At 40.7% G+C, this 16320-nt stretch overlaps 1 protein-coding gene across 1 annotated transcript in view; it reads left to right on the forward strand.

Moving 5' to 3' along the window:
- Positions 1-9249: 9249 nt before the first annotated feature.
- The window catches only part of LVRN (laeverin), a 78144-nt gene continuing 71073 nt past the window's right edge, over positions 9250-16320 (forward strand). Inside the window, exon 1 of the mRNA XM_058538862.1 lies at positions 9250-9947. Coding sequence (XP_058394845.1) covers positions 9250-9947 — 698 coding nt within the window. The remainder of the gene's footprint in view (positions 9948-16320) is intronic.

Genomic DNA, 16320 nt, shown 5'->3' on the forward strand with positions numbered 1-16320 from the left:
ATATGGGACAAGGGGTGTGTCAGTGCGTGCCCGGGATCCGAACCGGCGAACCCCGGGCCGCCTCAGCGCAGCACGCGCATTTAACCACTTGCGCCACCGGGCTGGCCCCTCTTGGTAGTGTCTTTTGATGCACAAATTACTTAATTTTGATGAAGCCCAATTTATTTTTCTTTTGTTTCCTGTGCTTTTGATGTCATATTCATGAAATCATTGCCAAATCCAATGTCATAAAGTCTTTCTCCCAATCTTCTTTTCTATGAGTTTTTTATTTTTACCTCTTGTGTTTAGATCTTTGATCCATTTTGAGTTTATTTTTGTATATGGTATAAGATAAGGTTTCCATTTCATTCTTTTGCACATGAATATCCAGTTTTGCCAGCACTGTTTGTTGAAAAGACTGTCCTTTCTCCATTGAATAGTCTTGGCACTTTTGTTGAAACTCAATTGACAATATATGGGGGTTTATTTCTGGGATATCTATTCTAGTCTATTGGTCTATATGTCTGTCCTTATGCCAGTACCACACTGTTTTAATTACTTTAGCTTTGCAGTAAGTTTCAAAGTCAAGAAGTGTGAGTCCACCAACTTTCTTTTTCAAGATTATTTTGGCTATTTGGGGCCATTTGCAGTTTCATATGAATCTGAGAGCTGGCTTTTCCATTTCTGTGAAATAGGCTCTTGGAATTTTTATAGGGATTGTGTTGAATCTGTTTATCACTTTGAGCAGCATTGACATCTTAACAATGTTAAGTCTTCCTATTCATGAACGTGGGATGTCTTTCCATTTATTTAGGTCTTTAATTTCTTTCAGCAATGTTTTTAGTTTTCAGCATACAAGTCTTTCACCTCCTTGGTTAGATTTATTCTTAAGAATTTAACTCTTTTACATACGATTGTAAATGGAATTGCTTTCCTAATTTCATTTTCAGATTATTCATTGCTGGTGTATAGAAACACAACTAATTTTTGTGTGTTGGTCTTGTATCCTGCAACTTTGCTAAATTCATTTTTTAGCTGTAGCAGCTTTCTTGTGAATTATTTGGGATTTTCTATATAAAGGATCATGTTTTCTGCAAATATAGATAGTTTTATCTCTTCCTTTTGCATTTGGATTACTTTCATTTTTCTTTTCTTATCTAATAGCTCTAGCTAGAACTTTCAGTACAATGGTGAATAGCAGTGATGAAAGCAAGCATCCTTGGCTTGTTCCTGATTTCAGGGGGGAAAGCTTTCAGTCTTTCATCATTGAATATAATGTTAGCTGTGGGTTTTTCATAAATACTCTTTATCATGTTGAGGAACTTTTCCCTTTATTCTTAGTTTTTTGAGAGTTTTTATCAATAAAAAGTTGGTGGATTCTGTCAGATGCCTTTTCTGCATCAAGATGATCATGCCATTTTTTTCTCTTTTTCTATGAATGCATTGTATTACATAAATGAATTTTCATATGTTGAACCACACTTTCATTCTTGGGATAAATCCCACTTGGTCATGAGGAATAATCCTTTTAATACTCTATTGGATTTTATTTGCTACTATTTTGTTGAGGATTTTACATCTATACTCATAAAGATAGTGGTCTGTAATTTTTTCTTGTGATGTGTTTATCTGGCTTGGTATCAAAGGATTGCTATTATAAAATGTTTCCTCCCCTTCAAGTTTTTGGAAGAGTTAAGAAGGATTAGTTTTAATTACTCTTTAAATGTGTGGTAGAATTCACTGGTGAAGCCATCTGGTCCAGGACTTTTGTTTTGAAGGAGGTTTTTGATTACTTATTCGATTCGATCTCTATTTTCTATTTCCCCTTGAGTCAGTTTAAGTACTTCGTGTGTTTCAGAGAATTTGTCTTTTGGGTTAACTAATTTGTTGGCATGTAATTGTTTACACTATTCTGTTATAATGTTTTTTATCTCTGTAAAGTTGATAGTAATGTCTCCACTTTTATTTCTGATTTTAGTTATTTGCGTCTTCTCTCTCTCTCTTTTCTTTTGTCACTCTAGCTAAAGGGTTGTCAATTTTGTTGATCTTTGCCAAGAACCAACTTTTGGTTTCATTGATTTTCTCTATTGTTTTTCTATTCTCTATTTTGTTCCTCTCCACTCTAATCTTTATTATTTCCTATCTTTGACTTTAGTTTGCTCTTTTTCTAATTCCTTAAGGCGTAAATTTAGGTTATTGATTTTAGATCTTTCTTCTTTTTTAATGTAGGCATTTATAGCTATAAATTTCCCTCTGAGCATTGCTTTCACTGTATCCTGTAAGCTTTGGTATGTTGTGTTTTTGTTTTCATTTGACTCTAAGTGTTCTCTAATTTCTCTTGTGATTTATTTTTTGACCCATTAGTTGTTTGATAGTATGTTGCTAATTTCCGCATATTTGTGCATTTTTCAGTATTCTTTCGGTTATTGATTTCTAACTTCATCCCACTGTGTTCAGAACAGATGCTTTGTATAATATCCATCTTTTAAACCAACTGAGACTTGTTTTCTGGCCTAACATATGGTGTATCTGTGGAGTAGTCTCAGGTGTGCTTGAGAAGAATGTGTATTCTGCTGTCATTTGGATGGAGTGTTGTGTATATGTTTGTTAGGCCTAGTTGGTTTATTGTGTTGTTCAAGTCTTCTGTTTCCTTACTTATCATCTGTCTGGTTGATCTATCCATTATTGAAAGTAGGCTACTGAAGTCTGCAACTATTATTGTAGAACTTTCTAGTTCTCCCTTCAATTCTGTCAATTTTTGCTTCACGTATTTCAAGGTTATGTTATAGATGTGTAAATGGTTATAATTATTATATCTTCTTCCTGTATTGAAACTTTTATTAATATATAATATCCATCTTTGCCTCTTGTAACCTTTTTTGATTTAAAGTTTATTTTATTTGATATTAGTATAGCCACCTCAGCTCTCTTTTGGTCACTATTTGCATGGAATATCTTTTTCCCTCCTTTCACTTTCAACCTGTGTCTTTGGATGTAAAGTGAGTCTCTTGTAGAGAGCAAATAGTTAAATCATGTTTAAAAAAAATCCATTCTGCCAATTTCTGTCTTTTGGATGGAGAGTTTAATTCATTTACATTTAAAGTAAGTACTTATAAAGAGGGATTTACTTCTGACATTTTGCTATTTTGTTTTCTATATGCTTTATTATTTTTTTATTTCCCACATTACTGCCTTTTTTTGTATTTAGTTGATTTTTGTATGGAACGTTTTGAAGCCTTTCTCATTTCTTTATGTGCATTATCTATAGATATATTCTTTGTGGTTTCCATGGGGATTACATTTAACATTCTAAAGTTATAACAATCTAATTTGAATTTATACCAGCTTAACTTCAATAACATATGACTCTGTTCCTGTACAGCTTGATACCCCCTTTCCTGTTTTTGATATCACAGATTACATCTTTATATATTGTGTGCCTAGTACCATAAACTAATAGTTGTTTTTTATGCATTTGTCTTTAAATCACATAGAAAATAAAAAGTGGAGTTACAAACCAAAATTACAATAATACTAGCTTTTATAATTGCCCATGTTTTATTCATTACCAGAGATCTTTATTTCTTTATATGGCCTTGAGTTACTGCTTACTATGCTTGCATTTTAACCTGGACTCCCATTATCATTTCTTGCAGGGCAGATCTAGTGGTAACAAACTCCCTCACCTTTTGTTTATCTGGGAATGTCTTTTTTTTCCCTTATTTTTGAAGGACAGTGTTGCTGGATATAGAATTATAAGCTGACAGTTTTTTTCTTTCAGCATTTTGACTATATCAATCTACTGCCTTCTAGTCTCCACGGTTTCTGATGAGAAGTCAGCTGATAGTCTTATTGGGAATCCCTTGTATGTGACAAATCATTTCTCTCTTGCTGTTTGCAAGATTCTGTCTTTGTCCTTGGCTGTTTATGGTTTGATTATAATGTGTCTTGGTGTGGATTTCTTCGAGTTTATCCTACTTGGAATTTGTGGAGCTTGTCAGATTTATAGATTTCTATCTTGCAAAAAATTTGGGAAAATTTCAGACATTATTTATTCAAATAATGTCTCTACCTCTTTCTCTCTCTTGTCTTTCTGGGACTCCCACAGTCTGTATATTGGTTTGCTTGATGGTGTCCCACAGGTCTCATAGGCCCTGTTTATTTTTCTTCATCCTTGTTTTTCTTTCTGCTACTCAGACTGGATAATCTCATTTGACCTATCTTCAATTTCACTGACTCTTTCTTCTTCCTAATTAAAAATTGCTGTTGAGCCCCTTTAGTGATTTTTTTTATTTCCGTTATTGTACTTTCAACTCCAGAATTTCTATTTGGTTCTTCTTTTAGAATTTCTCTTTATTAATATTCTCTATTTTATGAAATATCATTCCCATACTTTCTTTTAGTTCTTTAGACATGACTACATTTGTTTCTTTTTTTTTTAACTATTTAAAATAGCTAATTTTAAGTCTTTGTCTAGTAAGCCCAATATCTGAAAGTCCTCAGGGACATTTTCTATTGACTACTTTTTTCCCTGTGTATGGGCATACTTTCTTATTTCTTTGCATGTCTCATAATTTTGGGGGGCAAACATGATATTTTAAATTATGTGACAACTCTGAAAAAAAGATTCTCTTTCCTCTTTAGGGTTTGTTGTTGCTGACTGTTGTCATTTGTCTGCTTAGATACTTTTCTAAACTAATTCAGTAAAGTTTGTATTCTTTGTTGTGGTGGTCACTGATATCTCTGCTCAGTTAGCTTAGTGGTCACCTAATGGTTAGACAGGGATTTCCTTCAATACCTAGAACCAATAAGTCTCCTAGTTTTTGCCAAGGGGCCCTGCATGTGTGTTGAAGCATCCTTTCAACACTTGGCTAGGCTGTTGACAACTCTGCCTTAGCCTTCACATCTGGCTTGAGCAATTCCTCAAGATTAGCTAGATGTGAGTGCTCAGGGCCTTCTCAGGTCTTTTCTGAGCATATGTACAGCCTTAGTCATGTGTATAGCCCTATGCATGCATGTGGCCTTACAGATTTTCAGGACCATATTGGAGCTTTTCAAAGCCCCCTGTAGATATCTAATTCCTGAACTTTTACTTTTAAGATTCTAATGATATCTAATTCCTAATTAATCCTAATTAGGAATTATCTAATTCCTAATATCTAATTCCTGATTAGATATCTAATGATATCTAATCAAGATATCTAATTCCTGAGCTTTTACTTAGAGAATGGTCTAAGCGTTTGCCTCAATACTGCCCACCTCAGTCAGTGGTTGCCTGTGGTTGTTTTCAACCAATGACCCTGGTGAAAGGCTGTTTACACTGGATGAACTCTGAATCAGGTCAAATAAAGATAGCCTTGAGAGTAAAGTCTTCCAGAGAATCACCAGATAGATCAAATAATGACAAGTCTCTGAGAATGAGGCTTTGATGGGACTTTTAACACTTTTATGCTCCTTCCAGTAGCTGCTAGGCTGCTGGTTTTCACCATGATAACAGGCTGTTGATTTTTAAGGCTACCGCAGAGCCAAGTAGAAGGAAATGAGAATAAAGCAAATGAAAATGCCATAAAGCTCATTGTTTTTTCTGAGATTGGGCTGTTTTTCTTGAACAAACACTCCCTGTATTGCTGCAAGCTTTTGGTTACTTTCCAGAGTTCTGATTAGTCAATTCTGACAGTTTTTCCAGTGTTCATATTGCTTTCATAGAGGAGAGGATTTTCAGTTGTCCTTACTCTTCCTTACTTCTGGATATCTGGTTTTTGACTCTTGATCAATTTATGATGTGCAATTAAGGTCTGAAATTCTCCCTGGAGGCCACTAGGGTTAGTTTCTTTACTGATGGTTTGCAACTGGATTTATGGGTCTGACAAACCTGGCTTGATTATTTAAAGGGCCTCTCTAAGAGCTTCTCCTTTGAGCTTTTTGTAAACAAGATTCCTGTCACAGACCTTGGTGGTTCAAGATGGTGACACAACATGGTCCATTTATGCAAATAAGGGCCCTTGGGGAGCTTGTATATGGGCTGCCTCTCTGACTTCCAGTGCTTGCCTGTATCCTCTTTCTCTTGCTGCACCATATCCTTTGCTTTTAAATAAAAGCCTATGTGAAGATATTCTGTGGAGTCTGGTGAATCCTTTCAAATAACCAAACTGGGAAAATCTTTGCAAAGGTATATCCATGCCATATAATACTATTCAGCTATAGAAAAGAATGTGAAAGATACTTGTGGACTAATATGGAAAGACATCTGGGATATACTGTTAAATGAAAATGCAAGATGCAGAATTGCATATTTGGTATACTATTTTTTATGTAAGAAAGGGGAGAAATACAAGGGTGCATAATTGTATCTGTTTGATTTGCGTAAGGAAACACTGAAAGGATACACAAAAAAGCTATTAAAAATTATTAACTATGGAAGTGATGGAAGCAAGATATCTCAACAAATAAATTTTCATATTGTTTTGATTTTTGAATCTTACAAATATATTACCCATTCAAAAAATTTAAATTATCAAAGTAGATGAAGAAAAAAAGAAAAGAAAAATTAGGTCATGTGGCCAAAGGGGATAATAAAGTATTATAGAGGTTCATAATAAGTACCAAGAAATAAAGATGGAAAAATAATAGACATGCCAAAGTATAAACATAAACAACAAAAGTAAATAGCGACACAAGATACACAGGTGAAGTTTCACCTGGGTAGCATATAAAAGGCTTGGATTATTTTTTCAGCTTAGGCTATCTGAGCAGCATACATTTTTGGTGGGATATTTCTTTTTGTAAGGTGCTGTCCTGTGCATTGTAGGATGTTTAGCAGGATCCCTGGCCTGTACTCACTAGATACCAGTAACACCACCTCCTGCCCCCAAAGTTGTGACAACCAAAAATGTCTCCAAACCTTGCCAAATGTCCAGGGGAGAGGGGCACCAAAAGCATGCCCAACTGAGAATGACTGCTTCAGCTGATTTGAATAGTAACTAGTTTTTCTGAACAGCTCATTTAAAAAAAAATTTCCTTCTAATTTTCCAGTGAATGTTTTCCTGATAGCTGATCTATGTCCCAGAACTACTCTTTCATTGAGATGTCAAATATTTCATATAATAGTATTTTCCAGTTCTTTTTTTATTATTAACGTAAGCATGGCTCAGCCAATATATTATTTTGCAACTTCTTTTGCTTGACACTAATGATTTATCAGAAATATTTTCCCTTTTAATAAGATATTTAAATTGATGAATCATTTGGTGTGATTTTGTTACTTTGAAACTTTTTGTGTGGTAGCCAATCTCTAATTCTTTAAGGATGTTAGAGAAATGGAATTAAATACTCATGTCCACGTATACACTTTTCAGTAGAGTTTCTTATATAAAATCGAGAAGAGGGCTACCTCTAATACGAATTTGAAGTACTTGTTACTGACTCACTTTTTTTTTTTTTTTATCTTTCCTTGGGAGTCTGGAATCCTTCAAAATCCTTCAAAACATTGTGCAGCGGGTGGTAAGGCCAATGATTAATTAGCTCCATATCTGTGACAATCCCCATCTAACAGTGACGTAAACGCAGAGGCTCTGGCTAGCTCAGCAGCTCACAATTCTGGCAGCCCGACTTGTGGTGGGTTATGTAGAGAGAAACAGAAGGAGCTGCTCCTCCCTCAGCTCTACTCAGGATCTTCTGAGAGTGATGCATGTGGTCATAATTATATTTAAATATGACTGTTCTGTTACTGAAGAAAGCAAATCAAACCTGTAATCCGGAACCTGGGCCACAGACTACAGCACAACCATCTGCGTGAGCTTGGAGACGAGTCTCCTTCCTCTTTGTCTCTTGTTCCGGAGGTTTTTCATGTTGATGTGATTAATTTCAGGTCAAGGAGCGGGGAAGATCACATTTTCCAGGAGAATCATCTTGGTTTACCCCGTCTCTGAACTCAGGTGGAAGGGTTTCTTCAACTGGAAGGGAGATAACAGTTCAAAGCAGGAAAGCGAAGACTGTTTTATGACTGCGACAGAAAATCTCTCTTCGTTCTGAAAAATCTGAAGGAGTCTAAAGACGGGATGCGCTCAAATAAATCTTCAGCCAGCAGCAGGATCTTTAACCAACCTGTCCTCCCTCTTCCCCAGCGCCTCCTAAGTGCTTGCAACCCGGTTCCCAGTCCACTCCAGCGCGTGCGTGCAGACTCGCTCACAGGCGGGGGACGTCTCCCAGGGGCGCCCGCTAAATGGCAAACAGATGCCCGACGTGCCAAAGACCTCGCGGAGGAGGGCACCGCCTGGGAGAGGCGTTCCAGCCCGGTGGTTTCCTAGTGGAAAGTCCGTACTGTCGTATTCTCTTTGCTTGAAAGGGGAGAGTTTTGAAAGCAGGGCGTCCCATTTCCCCAGGCAGGGATGCGGAGAGCCAGACCCGGCTCCAGGACTGGAAACCACTTCCCAGCAGCTGAGGAGCTAAGTGGCGGCTTGCCGCCCGGCCCTTTCCTCTCCTTCACCCGGGGCACGCAGACGCCACGCTCCCTGGCTTTGCCTCGCTGCCTCCTCGAGCCCCAGTTCCCAAGCCCTGAATAGGCCGCGGGACTCCCGACCTTGTTTCCGTCCTCCCACTCGCTGCCTGGGCCCCGTGAGTCCGAGCTTATTCGCGAATTAAAGGCCAAAGATTTGGCTCCGGAAGTTAGCTTTGACAGCACGGCTGTCCCTCTTAGGGTCATTTCAGAGCGCGCCCCCAAAAATCCCGGTACTTGAGCCCTCCCCACCCCCTAACCCATGAATCCCCGAGTGGTGCCCAGCAGGTGTGCTGCCGGCAGCTCCACTGCAGTCAAGGAGCTGCGGGGGCTCTGTACCTGTCTCTTTTCCCACAACACCTGAAACCGCACCGGGGCACACCCAACAAACCCCGTGAATCCAAATATCCCGACAGAGGTGTCCAAATTCGAGTTTGGTCCGACCGTTCCCCTCCCGCGGCCACTCTGAAAGCCTCTTCTGCGAGGTCTTTTCCTTCGGACTCGAAGAGGCGCGCGCTTCGGTGCGCTGGGTCCACCTCTGCCCTAGGCTCTGGCGGGGGCGGGGGTGGGTAGGCAGGGACCTGGATCTGATTAGCTAGGAGGGAGAGAGCCGTGGGCCTGACTGCTCTCTCCTGTCTCTCGGGCTCCTCGAGGAGGAGGAGGGACGGTACAAAAGAGGAGGGGCGGGGGTCCCATCTCTGAGCACCCGAGCCTGTGGTTTGAGCCGCCGCAGCCGGGACCCGGCTCTCACCTCGCCCCCGCCCCGGGCCCCAGCCATGGGGCCCCCTTCCAGCTCTGGCTTCTACATGAGCCGCGCCGTAGCCCTGCTGCTGGCGGGGCTGGCCGCCGCGCTCCTGCTGGCGCTGGCCGTGCTGGCAGCTCTGTACGGCCACTGCGCGCGTGTCCCGCCGTCGGAGATTCAGCACCGCGCGGTCCCGGACGCCGCGCCCGTCCCGCCCCGCAAGCAGAAGGAGCCGCCGCCAACGCCGAAGTCCGGCCCCGCTCGTGAGCCGGAGGTGGCGGCCACTCCGAGCGACTGGCGACCCCCAGGGCCCTGGGACCAACTGCGCCTGCCTCCCTGGCTCGTGCCGCTGCACTATGAGCTAGAGCTGTGGCCCCGGCTGCGGCCAGACGAGCACTCGGGGCCAGCATTGCGCTTCACTGGCCGCGTGAACATCACGGTGCGCTGCACAGTGTCCACCGCGCGGCTGCTGCTGCACAGCCTCTTCCTGGACTGTGCCAGCGCCGAGGTGCGGGGCCCTCTGTCCCCGGGCACCGGAGACGCCACCGTCGGCCGCGTGCCCGTGAACGACGTGTGGTTCGCGTTGGACATGGAGTACATGGTGCTGGAGCTCGCCGAGGCCCTGCAGCCCGGGAGCAGCTACGAGCTGCAGCTCAGCTTCTCGGGCCCAGTGTACCAGGACACCTGGGAGGGACTCTTCCTCAACCTCTACACGGACCAGGGTGAGCGCAGGTAAGGGCAGGCCGACCCGGGCCTCCTCGGCCCCCGCGCGGGCTGCGGGTCCACCTGCTTACATGCGTCCAGGTGCGCATCTCCCGCCCTTCCCAGAAGCCCCCAGGCCGTCCCTTGCGACGTTTTCTTCTTGAACCACAGGGCGAGCGCCTCTTTCCTCCCCTTCCCTCCAGATAGTCTGCTCGGAATAAAGGCTTCGAGACCGTGGTCCTTCCTCTGGCCAGTTTTCGGCCCCATCCCTGCCTATCCAGTTTGTTTCTATCGTTGCCCCTTTTAAGGTCACTCTACCCTGGAAGTTTATCGTCCTTTTCAGAAAGCCCCTTTCTTCTCTACCCCGGAATTTCTTCACCGCAGTGAACAAATCCCTTGCTACTCCAAGTTTGGTCCACGGGCCAGCAATAGCTGTAATATCTGGAGCTTGTTAGAAAATGCAGACTCTTAGGCCCCACTCTCGACCAAGGGGATCGTAATATGCCTTTTAACGACATCCTCGGGTGATTCACGGGCGTTCAAGTTGGAGAAGAGCCGGGCGGTAGCACCCTTGCCCGCTCCGCCGTTCCCTCCTGGAGCGCCGCTCGGCGCGCAGGTCCCTGCTCTGCCTCTTTTCCTCAGAACTCTGTAACCGCCGCTCTTGCAACAAACAGACCCTCTTTGGTGCCGTTTGTTCTCGTGTTTTTTCTTTTTGCTAAAGTTTTCCAAAACTTCGGAATCCCCTTTAATTCGTCCCCTCCCACCCCTCGCCTGCGGCCCGCGTCTCTTGCCTGCGGTGAGCATCCTCTACCCCGCCCGACTCTGAACGGCTCTGCCGCGCGTCGAGGGCGGCGCTTTCGGGATTCCTCCGCTGGAAAAAAAAAAAAAAAAAAAAAAAAAAAGAAGCGACAAGAGACCTCCCCTCCGAGCTGGCAAGCTCGCTTAGTGTACATGTGTTCTCTTTACATTCGTTTGAGATAATGTCTCCCACACGGAATGCTTCCAGCTCAAAAATTGCCTCTTTCCACGCTCTGTGACCACATTACTGACCTCCGGCGAGCTGGCCAAATGGTTTATGTGGACGATACCAAAAGGGTCTTTTTTCAAACTGGCGATCTCCTCCTTCACTCACGCACTGGTGGAGCATTTGCGGTTTACACAACTGTATGTACTTTGCCCTTTAATATTAAAGAAAATGTTCTCAGATGTTCTATGAGGGGAAAACCCCCCCACTAAATTACCCCCTAAATCATCTCCTGCACTATTTTCAAACCTTCAGGGATTTTAAAATAAGTTTAATGAACTGCCTTAGTAGATGTGTAATCTGTAACTTTTGTTTTTAAGGACAGTATGTCTGGTTTTTCTCTTTCAAAAATGTATTAATGCTTGAAAAATAGTTTTGAAAAGTTTCTCATTAGGATGATGTGTTACCGGATTTATGGGCACTGTGTGTGGAAATCTTTTGAAATAACTCTATGTGGTTCAGGGTGCAGGATTTTTCGGAGGAAAAAAATGGACTTTCCACACATATCGAGCAGTGTTTTCTGCTGTCAGTCAGTAAATCTGCAACTGTTCACCCATCTCTTCCTTCTTCCTGTCTTAATGCAGCTATGGCCCAGACAAACTGCTCTAGCAAACATGGGAAAGCAAAGTTTCTTTCCATTTTTCTGTTGAGCCGCCAACTCTAGTGGTGACTAGAAACCATGTTTTGAGAACATTAAAATTCAAACAAGCAGAAATCTTAATAAGTCCTACAGATGTTCGTAGACCCAAGTAGAGCTCCAGAACTGTGGCATCTTAGAGGAGTGGTTGCCTCTAAGTTGTTTTCTGGGTCTCTGCTTGTGAAACCACAAGACAAAGAAGCCTGTCACTGAGCTTGAAGCCAAGGTCACACAGAACCTGGACAAAATGATGACTTGTGAGGCAGATTTTGGAAGCCCCACAGGCCTGAGTTTGAACCTGAGCTGTGTGACTTGAGCCAGTGTCTTCATCATGTCTCAGTTTGTTGTCTCATTCATGAAATAGACATAATAAGTGCCAACTTTCAGAGCATTGTGAGAATTAAATGAGAAAGAGGGGACAGTGACTGGTACACAACCTGTGCAGTGAAAGCTACTATCATTAGCTCAGGGTATAATTGTTAGGAGCAGCCTCCTGTTATCTAAACATGGAACCTTCTACGTTCCTGGTAGATAACGAGTCTAAGACTATTCCCAGATGGGAAGCAAGTGCCTATTGATTTCACATTTTTCTTGGGATGTCTAATTCCAGCTGCAAGGGTTGGAACATGTTTACCTCTCTTCTTGGTGACCCCTCTCCCAGTGGGGACAGGCTAATGTTTTAAAATAATTTTACTCAACATTAAGGGAAAAGAAAAAGAAAATCATTCCAGAAAATACAAAGAGCATCACTATCTGACACTTCTAAGGTTTGGGTTATGATTTTCTAGCTTTAGAAGTTGTTGTGGATGCTACCCACCTATGTTTGCCCTTTCTCTGCTTGGCAGGTGCCATCGCATTTCTGCCGTATAGGAGCCATCTACTGGATGCCTTGAACATGTGCTTCTGTATATCAGAGTTTGGTTCCCTCCTTTCATGTATAGAAAGTCAAGAGCAAGATCCAAATGTTAATGTCCCTCAGAGCAGTATTTTCTTCATTCCTTGGCATATCACCATTTAAGGTTTTACAGTATTCACCTATCTCCAGCTATGTTATTTGCTAAAAAAAGTTACTTGACTCAAAAATATTAAGTAGATTTATTGAAAAGCACCTCTATACCATTGTCATGGATGGAAAACCACTTGCAGTTTATACAAAGTAATGGCACTGACTAGTTCACTAAAACAAAACAATGTTAATAAGTTCTGCCCATTATTACTGCCTGCTGAAGGATCGGAAGGCTCTGAATCTGAAGGCTGCTCTCTCTTTGTTAAAAAAAGAGAAATTAAAACTAGATGTTCAAAATAAATAACACCAAACTAAGACTTTCTATTGACCTAATCAGAATGATTCATAAAATTGGAAAAGGACTGGCTTTCTCATGTGTGAGTCAGATCTATATAACAGTGTGTCTGGGGGCTACCAAAAATCTTTCTCCATCTATACTTTGGGAAATCCCAAATTAGAGTAGTGGTTCACAAACTTTAATGTGCATCAGAATCACCAGAGGAGCATATCAAACATGCAGATTCCTGGGGCACACCCTCAAAAATTCCAGACAAGTACACCCATGTTCATAGCAACATTATTCACAACAAGGTGGAAGCAACCCAAGTGTCCACTGATGGATGAATGGATAAACAAATGTGGTATCTACATACATGAGAATATTATTCAGCCCTAAAGAGGAAAGAAACTCTGACATATGCTACTACATGGATAAATCTTGAGGACTTTATATAAGGTGTCTAGAGTAGTCAAATTCATAGAGACAGAGAGTAGAATGGTGATTGCTAGGGGCTGGGGGAGTGGGGAGTTGTTGTTTAATGAATATTGAGTTTTAGTTTTACAATATGAAATGAGTTCTGGAGATTGGTTGCACAACAATGTGAATGTACTTAACACTACTCAACTGTACATTTTAAAATGGTTAAGATGGTAAATTTTATGTTACGTGTATTTTACTACAATTTAAAATTTAAAAAGAGAAAAAAAGTTCTAGATCATTGAGTTTTGAGTGGGGTTTGGAAATTTATATATTTCAATTGCTTCAGATAATTCTGATGCCCACAATCAGTGCCCCATACTTTTTTCTAACTGTTGTTTTGAAATCATTATAGATTTATGTAAAGTTGCAAAGATAGTACAGAGAGGTCTCATGTACCCTTCATCCAGTTTCCCCAAATGGTTATATGTTACATAATTATAGTACAATATCAAAAGCAGGAATTTGATACTGGTACTATGTATGTATATTATTTTATGTCATTTATCACATGGGTAGATTTGTGAAACCACTACTACAATCAAACCACTACTACAATCAAGATACAGAACTGTTCCATCACCTCAGAGATCATGCTCATACTTTCCCTTTATACTTACACCACCTCTTCCCCCACCATCCCTAACCCCTGGCAGCCACTAACCTGTTCTCCATCTCTATAATTTTGTCATTTTGAGAATATTATATAAATGGAATCATATAGTATGTGACCTTTAGAGACTGGCTATTCTCACTCAGCATAATGGCCTTGGGATCCACCCAAGTTGCGTGTGTCCATAGTTTGATCTTTTTAATTGCTGATTAGTATTCCATGGTACGGATGTAAAGTTTGTTTAACTCGTCACCTATTGAGGGACATTTTGGTTGTTTCCAGTTTTTGGCTATTACAAATAAAGTTTCTGTGAGCATTTGTGTATAGATTTTTGTGTGAATGTGAGTTTTTATTTTTCTAAGACAAACGCCCAGGAGTACAATCTCTGGGTGGTATGGTAGTTGCATGTTTAGTTTTTAAGAAACTGCCAAACTGTGTCCCAAAGTGTCTGCACCATTTTACATTCCCACCAGCAATGTATGAGTGAGACAGTTTCTCTGCATCCTGGCCACCATTTGGTGTTGTCACTGTTTTTCATGCTAACTGTCCTGATAGGTGTATAGTGATATCTCATTGTGGTTTTAATTTGCATTTCTCTAGTGGCTAATGATGTTGAACATGTTTGCATGCTTATTTGCCATCTGTATATCACTTCAATGAAATGTCTCTTCAAGTCTTTTTCCCATTTTCTAATTGAATTGTTTGATTTTTACTGTTGAGTTCTGGGAGTTCTTTATATATTCTAGATCTGAATTTGTTATGAGATACATGGCTTACAAATATGTTCTCCCAGTCTGTAGCTTGTCTTTTCATCTTCTTAATAAGGTCTTTCAGAGAGCAAAAGTTTTTAATTTTAATGAAGTCCAATTTATCAATTTTTTTTATAGGTCATGCTTTTGTTGTCATTTCTAAGAATGATTTTTTTAAGGATTTATTTTTTTAAGAGCAATTTGGAGTCTACAACAAAATTGAGAGGGAGATACAGAGATTTCTCATATATCCGCATCCCTACACGTGCATAGCCTCCCCCATTATAAACATCACTCATCAGAATGGTACATTTTTTTTTTAACAAGGATGAACCTATATTGACATATCGTAATCCCCCAAAGTCCATAGTTTACTTTAGGATTCACTGTTGATGTTGTATATTCTATAAGTTTGGACAAATGTATAATGACGTATATCCATCATTATAATAAAATACGGAATATTTTCACTGCCCTAAAAATCCTGTTATCTGCCTATTCATCTCCCTTCTCCCTCCAACCATTGATCTTTTTATTGCCTCTGTAGTTTTGCCTTTTCTATAATGTCACATAGTCTGAATCATATAGTATGTGGCCTTTTCAGATTGGCTTCTTTCACTTAGTAAAATGCATTTAAGATTCATCTATGGTTTTTCATGGCTTGATAACTCATATTTCTTAGTGCTGAATAGTATTCCATTGTCTGTATGTACCGCAGTTTATTTATCCATTCACTTACTGAAGGACATCTTGGTTGCTTCCAAATTTGGGGAATTATGGTAAAAGCTGCTATAAACTCTATGTTCAGGTTGAAATAAATTTTCAACTTCTTTAGATAAATATCAAGGAGCATAATTGCTGGATTGTATGGTAAATGTGTGTTTAGTTTTATAAGAAACCACCAAACTGTCTTCCAAAGTGGCTGTACCATTTTGCATTCCCACCAGCAATGAATGAGAGTTCCTGTGGTTCCATATCCTTGCCAGCATTTGGTGTTGTCAGTTTTCTAGATTCTGGCTATTCTGGTGTGTGTTTAGTGATATCTCATTGTTGTTTTAATTTGCATTTCCCTGATGACATATGATGTGGAGCATCTTTTCATATGCTTATTTGCCATCTGTATAATTTCTTTGGTGTGGTGTTTGTTGAAGTCTTTGCACATTTTTTTTTTTTTGTGAGGAAGATCAGCTCTGCCAATTCTCCTCTTTTTGCTGAGGGAGACTGGCCCTGGGCTAACATCTGTGCCCATCTTCCTCCACTTGATATGGGATGCTGCCACAGCACAGCCCGACAAGCAGTGTGTCGGTGCATGCCCAGGATCTGAACCCAGGCTGCCACAGTGGAGCGAGTGCACTCAACCGCCATGCCATGGGGCCGGTTCCCTTTTGCCCATTTTTTAAATCAAGTTGTTTGTTTTCTTATTGTTGAGTTTTAAGAGTTCTTTATATATTTTGGATAACAGTCCTTTATCAGATATGTCTTTTGCAAATATTTTCTCCCAGTCTGTGGCTTCTCTTCTCATTCTATTTATATTTTCTTTTACAGAGCAGAAGTTTTTAATTTTAATGAAGTCCAGTTTATCAGTTATTTCTTTCATGGATCCTGTCTTTGCTGTAG

This window comes from Diceros bicornis, chromosome 1, assembly GCF_020826845.1.
Source record: "Diceros bicornis minor isolate mBicDic1 chromosome 1, mDicBic1.mat.cur, whole genome shotgun sequence".
Lineage (NCBI taxonomy): Eukaryota > Metazoa > Chordata > Mammalia > Perissodactyla > Rhinocerotidae > Diceros > Diceros bicornis.